The 7662-nt window shown below is 38.5% G+C and overlaps 2 protein-coding genes across 2 annotated transcripts in view; both read left to right on the forward strand.

Annotated features, from left to right (window-relative positions):
* LOC108623962 (anoctamin-8-like) overlaps nucleotides 1-1285 on the forward strand; it is a gene marked incomplete at its 5' end in the record, with an annotated part of 3620 nt that extends 2335 nt beyond the window's left edge. Inside the window, one exon of the mRNA XM_026812725.1 lies at nucleotides 100-1285. Coding sequence (XP_026668526.1) covers nucleotides 100-411 — 312 coding nt within the window. The remainder of the gene's footprint in view (nucleotides 1-99) is intronic.
* Nucleotides 1286-1617: 332 nt separating this feature from the next.
* Nucleotides 1618-7662, forward strand: part of mib1 (E3 ubiquitin-protein ligase mind bomb 1) — a gene marked incomplete at its 3' end in the record, with an annotated part of 16088 nt that continues 10043 nt past the window's right edge. Inside the window, exons 1-5 of the mRNA XM_018022875.2 lie at nucleotides 1618-1832; nucleotides 2275-2622; nucleotides 2704-2904; nucleotides 3001-3120; nucleotides 3201-4118. Of these exons, the coding sequence (XP_017878364.2) occupies nucleotides 1731-1832; nucleotides 2275-2622; nucleotides 2704-2904; nucleotides 3001-3120; nucleotides 3201-4118 (1689 nt within the window). The remainder of the gene's footprint in view (nucleotides 1833-2274; nucleotides 2623-2703; nucleotides 2905-3000; nucleotides 3121-3200; nucleotides 4119-7662) is intronic.

Here is a 7662-nt window from a genome sequence, read left to right on the forward strand (position 1 = left end):
GCAATATAGGTATATACTAAGTTTCAGTCTTTCTAGTGTTAATAATCAATAATAATTATAAAAAAATAATTTTTAAGATACACTTCAATTTTTAATTAGGTTTTCGCATTGACTGGGATAATGAGTTACGTAATACCAGCAGTGCCTCAGCCTCTGTCCACCCAATTACAACGAGAACGACTACTAGCACAGGAGGCTAAGTATGAAAAAGGCATAAAGAGCAGAGAGGACGAAGACGACATTCTATCGATGCTGAGGGAAGCAGGGAGTATAGGGAGGGCTGCCGGGGGTGGAAGAGGCAGTTGGGCGAGACGTTTTAGTAAAATTAGCGACGGTTTAGACGCCCACGTCGACGTCACTTCCAGACACAATAGAAATGACGACGGATCAACCGTCTGGGAAGTGACATAATAAACGCCGATGGCGCTAAACTATAGGCTAATCGGGACCAACTTCGTGAATGGGGAACAGTGCAAAGACAAGAGTGTGATATGTATGAATGATTTCTTAGAATCGTTTGAGTGCATAACTGAACTTAATAGTGAATAATAATTATTATTAAGTAGAAACAAAGGATAATTGTGATATCTTAAGAGTGTAAAAGGAGAACAAATGCCAAAAGTGTTTGAAGTATCACCATAGTATTGGGAATTGACACAGGGGTCAATAGATATTGCTAACCATCATGGCGACGAGAAGCCAGGAATTATACTCGTGGCCCTAAAAATCTACACTCGTGTTCCCGAGAGTCTAGGAACAGGCATAGTTCAGTTTTTGATTGTTCTGCGCATCTCAATACTTTACCGTGTATGGAGGGAGGCCTGAGACGCAAGAATCTCAGAATTTGTCGCGCACTGCTCGCTTCCCCTCTTTTTCGCCCGTTTTTTGATCCCCACTACTATTCTCCTCATGCGCCATGCTCGGGGTCGCTGGTAAATGTGTCAATTCCCAATACCTAATACTGTGGTATATCACGTTGTTCGTAGAGTTAGTCGATGTAACTTTTGCCACAAACACGATCAGTCAGTCAGTGTTACCATTTGAATTGTAAAACCATTTACAATATCCTCAGCTACACGTTGTATGTAGAAGAAGGTGTACACACACGCTTCAAGCCTGATAAGTACATACACGAACGTAATAAAACCAATTACGAAGCTCTGTGATTCTCACCAAGTTTTATATATGTGTAAACTATTGTAAATATATTTATGTAAATGTTTCGCGATAGCAAATTCATTTTGATATTCATTTAATTCTAACGAGCATTCCATCCTCTTCAAGATTGACTGTATTCTAATATAAGTTTTAATAAAATGACTATTAAGAGATGATCTGAGTACTAATTTATTATCTTCTTTAAACACAATAATTAATCAGTAACAAACTTATAACTCATAAATCGTAACCTATTTCAAGCAATTTTAGTAGATATGGAATAAATGTGAATATTATGATTACAGAGAATCTACTTACTATCAAAAATCTTAATTACAGCCGTGATTGAGTCTAATCACGACTCGTGATCGCGATTTTATCACCGTGAAAAATCACGGTTAGTGATTTCGAACGCCATTTGTAAGTTACTAACGTCAGAGCGCGCTGCGGCCAACTTCACTATGGTTACCGCATGGAATTTCCATGTATTTTTCATTGTTCGTGATACCAAGTAAAAGTGCGCGTTGTTTCGTTTTTAATATCGTTCGTTAAGATTCCTCGGTGAATGAATTATGGAGGCTGGTGCGAGTACCGGTACTCGTACGACCAGATTTATGATGGAGGGTGTCGGTGCTCGAGTGATCCGCGGGCCGGATTGGAAATGGGGTAAACAGGTTAGTTGACAGGTTAACCGAATTCTACACGATCTTTCACATAACTCGTAAATTACAATTGAAATCAATCAATCATCGTCAATAAACATCGTCTTTCTCTATTATTTCCCATATATACTTTCACTTTTCATGGCATTGTAAACAAAATTGTATACATGCGTTTTAGGTTATCCTGCGTCACAGTATTTCACGTTTACTTAATGTTTCAATCATTTCTTTCATATTTAATACATTTTATTATAAATCTACTATAATTCTTCTATCGTTGAACTGTTTTATATTAAATTATATCAAATAGAATTGCTTATGTTCAGTTCTGATTATCTTAAAGCATAAAACTTCACATTTACATGATGTTTCAATGTATTTTATTATAAATCTATAATAATTATTCTGTTTTTAAAACATTTTACATAATTTTAATTCATATTTTTGATCACAGGATGGAGGGGAAGGCCACGTGGGGACTGTGAGAAATTTCGAATCCCCAGAAGAAGTGGTCGTCGTTTGGGACAATGGTACAGCAGCGAACTATCGTTGTTCTGGTGCTTTCGACCTGAGGATATTAGATTCAGCTCCAACTGGTGTGAAACACGACGGTACTATGTGCGACACTTGTAGGCAGCAGCCGATTTTCGGAATCCGTTGGAAATGTGCAGAATGTGGGAATTATGATCTGTGTTCAATCTGTTATCATGGAGATAAGCATCATTTGAGACACAGATTCTATCGCATTGCGACTCCTGGTAGTGAGAGAGTTTTACTGGAACCCAGGCGCAAAAGCAAAAAGGTATTTATTAATTTCAATCATGATCAATTCTTCTATGAATTAAATCCACACACTTGTTAATGTTAATTATTTTCTTATTAGATTGCGATTCGTGGGATTTTTCCTGGTGCGAGAGTAGTAAGAGGCGTCGATTGGCAATGGGAAGATCAAGATGGTGGGAATGGTCGAAGGGGTAAAGTGAATGAAGTTCAGGATTGGTCAGCAGCCAGTCCACGTTCTGCGGCTTACGTTATCTGGGATATCGGCGCCAAGAATTTGTATCGCGTCGGGTTTGAAGGAATGGTAGGTCGAAAATTATTCATTCATTAATACATCAGGCATGGCCACGACCTTCTGACTAACTTACTATACTAATTTACTATACTATTTATGTTTCAGGCTGATTTGAAGGTGGTGAACGACGCTAAGGGCCAGACAGTTTACAGAGATCATTTACCATTACTAGGCGAGCAGGGCCCTGGTCGTACTGGTCCCCACGGGCTGCAAATTGGCGACCAGGTGACTAACCATTCCAGTGATATTAATAAACAACGAATAAATTTAATAAATACGAAATACTTAAATAACAATTCTCGTAGGTGAACGTCGATTTGGAATTAGAAATTGTGCAGTCGCTGCAGCACGGCCATGGCGGCTGGACAGACGGGATGTTCGAATGCCTCGGTACCACAGGAACTGTCGTTGGCATCGACGAGGACCACGACATCGTCGTATCATATCCGAGTGGAAATCGATGGACCTTCAACCCTGCTGTATTAACGAAAGTCCCAATCCGGGTTCCGGTTACTAGTTCAAGTTCTGATAATCAAACATTCGCCGTGGGAGAATTAGTGCAGATCTGCAACGATTTAGAGAAGATTAAACTGCTGCAACGTGGCCATGGAGAATGGGCCGAAGCGATGGCGCCGACTATGGGAAAAATTGGTAGAGTTTTGCAAATATATCACGACGGGGACTTGAAGGTCGAAGTCTGCGGGACTTCGTGGACGTACAATCCTCAGGCTGTTACCAAAGTGGCGAGCAACGACGGCAGCGCACCGGGTAACAGCAGCGGCGAACGGCTGTCAGCGTTGTTAAAGAAATTGTTTGAAACGCACGTCTCCGGGGATGTTAACGAAGAATTAGTGAAAACTGCAGCGAACGGCGACGCTGCTAAGTGCGAGGAGTGTTTGAAGAGGCCGGAAGCTGACGTGAACGGCGTGTTCGCTGGCCATACAGCCCTGCAAGCTGCAAGTCAAAACGGTCATTTAGAAGTCATCAAGATCCTCCTTCGTTACAAGGCGGATGTTGAAATCGAGGATAAAGACGGTGACAGGGCAGTGCATCATGCGGCTTTTGGAGACGAGCCTGGAGTAATGGCGTTATTAGCTGGTGCTGGGGCTGACTTAAACGCCAGGAATAAGAGGCGACAGACGGCTCTTCATATGGCAGTGAATAAAGGCCACGCGGGTGTTGTGCGTACGTTACTGGAATTAGGATGTCATCCAAGTCTTCAGGTGAGTGCAACTATATTTATATTTACTGCGACTGCTTCATAGGAATTTTCAATGATTCAGGGAAAATTCTATCTGCAGAAATGATAAATGCTTCTGTAAATTGAATGTATTTCAATGCTTCTATCTTTAAAATGTTTATCTTTGCAGAAAAATCCGCTGTTAAGTCTGTATCAGGCAATTTTTTAATCTTATGTACGAAGGACTTAGGATTAGGACGAAGGAGTGTAATCAGAGGATATCAATGATTTCTGTTAGAAATTAGTTGAGGAATCAGTTTTGAATTGGATGTAGGAAGCACTTCAAGCACAATCAAAGGATATCAATGATTTCTATCTATTCTATTTCAATTGAGGAATGAAATAGGTCAATTTAACCTTGAATTTGAGAGAGCAAAATTGTGGAACAATTTTTTACAGTCTGCCATTGATAGGGGAAATATTTACAGCCACAAGCAGTAGATAGATGTACTTAAAAATCTTCGTTACGTGTTAATGCATACTTAAACATTAACTTTAGTTAGCAAAAAGAAAGTAATTTGAATAACTTTTTCCTTTGCAAACAAGTTGTCCGAGGCATGGTTGTCGAGTTATTAACAAACAAGTATAAGTCCATTTACAGCCTATAAATATAAATACACAGGCTGTCCCAGAACTAGTGTTAGGGGAGGAACAGAGATGATTTTAAACAACTTTTTCCTTTGCAAACAAGTTGTCCGAGGCATGATTGTCGAGTTATTAACCCTTTGCACTCGAGGCCTTTTGCGCTCGAGCGAACCAGCAACTCGAGACGATTTCGGCTATATTAGAGAAGAACTTTAGGGTTACTTCAAATCATTTTATACCCAAAAGAACGTATACAAATAATAAAATTTTACCAATTTTTTCATTTTTATTGAATACAACAAAATCTGTTAAATATTACAATTCGCAATTAGTATTCGTTCGTACATTTCTATTAGAAATTTCAATTGAGAAATGAAATAGTTCAATTCAACCTTAAATTTGAGAGAGTATTATAATTGAGAACAATAATAATGATTTATTAGATGCTCTTCAAGTTGTTATTAAACTTAACTGAATTAGTACTATTTTTTATTTAGTATCAGAGTAACTAAAATCGATGCAGTACATAAAATTAGTGTAGGCTAATTAGTGTAGGCGTAAAATTAGGCTAGTGTATAAAAAATTGAATACTTGAACATTTATTGATTTCTGCATGGCAGATAATGAAGAGATTCGATATTGAAAGAATGTATAATAGTTGAAAATCTTATGAAGCATTCAATTATTAATTACTTTTTTTCGGCGTTTTTGCTTAATCTTGTCGAAACCGGAAATTCACCTTTCATTGGGTGAAGCCGGAGTCGCGGGACAGAGTCACACGTACACGCGTGTGAATTAGTGTTAATTCAGCTTTGTTACGCGGGTATCTCCTCATTTGCAGGAGACTTAATTAATTCAGTTATCTGGCTCGAATTCCACCTGCGTTACGAGTGTCGCAGGATTGTGTTTGAGAATACGTGTCGCGCATAATCAAACGCGGCCGCCCTACCCGCCCCTGTCTCGTTTACGTACGTCCGGGGCGTACCGGTGTATGTATTACACGGACGCTCCCTATTTTCCTTCGAAACAATTCGAACCTGAAGACGTCCGGGAACGTTCTCCGCGATAAACAGCACTTACGTGCCCCGCATAAAACCCGCTCTCTATTTTCTTACATTTTTCCCAGATACCGTACTGTCTCTTCATGAAATCTTACCCTATTCTCACAGAAAAACACGTACCCTGGATATGCAACAAGAATTTTAATTAATACATACAAACCTTCAGGTTTATTTGAAGGTTAGCTACACTCTGTCTCTCAGGATTTTTTATCTTAGGNTGGAAAATGGAAAACTACATTTTCTTCATGTTGTATGAGTTTATAATACTTAATTCTAGTATAAGTTCGAAGACTTATGGAGACTTCATTTAAATTTTATTATGTGATATTTTTTTATAATCATATTAAGTCATTTATATGACTCGTGAGTTAACATAAAAAGCTTACTTAAATCGATTTTTGGGGTTGATATTCAAAATGGAAAATGGAAAACTACATTTTCTTCATGTTGTATGAGTTTATAATACTTAATTCTAGCATAAGTTAGGTGATTTATGGAGACTTCATTTAAATTTTATTATGTGATATCTTGTACCGAATCGAACTAAGTCTAATTCCGGAGCAGTCTTGTTGGGATTCAACGAGATTCTGCTTAGAACTAATCTGAAACTTGCTCAGAACTTCCACCCATTTTCGTGTACCCGCCAGCTGAATCTCCATTCCCATGCTACATTTTCGATTCTTGCCTAAATCTAGGCTGCAAACTTGGCTTCCAAGTAACTGATTAATACTTGTTAATAGTATAAAATTTCCTCTATTTATGACTAGAATTATTCCCAATCACATACTTGAAAATAATTTGACTATAAGTTAGTCAGATCTGAAGAATTCTTCAGATTCACTGATTTGCAATTGAATATTCTTAATTATAAGTAATCGTTACGTGTGTTACATACGTTATGCAGATTTCAAGGGTTTCTTATTAAAAATTCTTGAGGAGGCTGGTGCGAGGGTGCAATTATAATAAATTATTGCAAAGCCCTCTGTTCTAACGCTATTTCACAGGTAGGCAAAGTAATTAAGAAAGTTAGGTTATGCGTCCTCTCATTTTCATAATTACTGGCTGGAATGGTATAAATTAACAGTAAACGTAAATCAACACTGCTTTTAAGTGCAGTCGACCATTCAGATATACATATAAAAGACACAGACAAATATGAATATATAATTTACTTCCAGTCTCAATATTATCATCATATTTCGTGTATCATATACAGGATGGGGCAATAACTATTACAACCTCAAATATTTTCTAAACTATAAGTTTTACAAAAACATTTCTTGGAACAAAATTGCACAGTACGAAGGGGGTCGTCCAGTGGTGATAATAGTTTTTCACCAGGTGGAGGTACTTCAGACATTTGAAGGTCACCGACATTTTTTTAAACGGATCGGTATATTTTTGCTTTCGTATCATGATAGAGAATCTTAAAACGAATTCAAAGATCTATAACACAAGGACATTGAAGGTCATATAAAGAAGAAAAAGGCGATAATACTTATAGTTTTTAGAAACTGACATGATATCGAATGGCGATTAGAGAGAATTTTAGACGTTTAAGAAAAGGAGTATGAGAGAACGTAGCCCTCTGCTCCGTGCAAATAATCGACCCGGTAGACTTTGCGATATCACCCATCGAAGAAAACGGTTTGCAATTTCGAAGGTAAGAGCGGGTGCGCCTATATCGTGGCCCCTATTACAAATCCAATACCTAGCGAGCTCGATGCGGCATCTTCCCTCCCTCCCCCCAGTCCTCCTCCTCCTCCTCCTCCTCCTCTCAATCTATGTCGAGATAGCATCCTGGGTGCGATGCTGTTATAAAACATATTCGCTGACAGCGACAATATTCCCCTCCGGTGCAGACTCGACAGTGGGTAGAAA

This window comes from Ceratina calcarata, unplaced genomic scaffold (genome assembly GCF_001652005.2).
Source record: "Ceratina calcarata isolate Rehan_Ccalc_2016 unplaced genomic scaffold, ASM165200v1 scaffold295.2, whole genome shotgun sequence".
Lineage (NCBI taxonomy): Eukaryota > Metazoa > Arthropoda > Insecta > Hymenoptera > Apidae > Ceratina > Ceratina calcarata.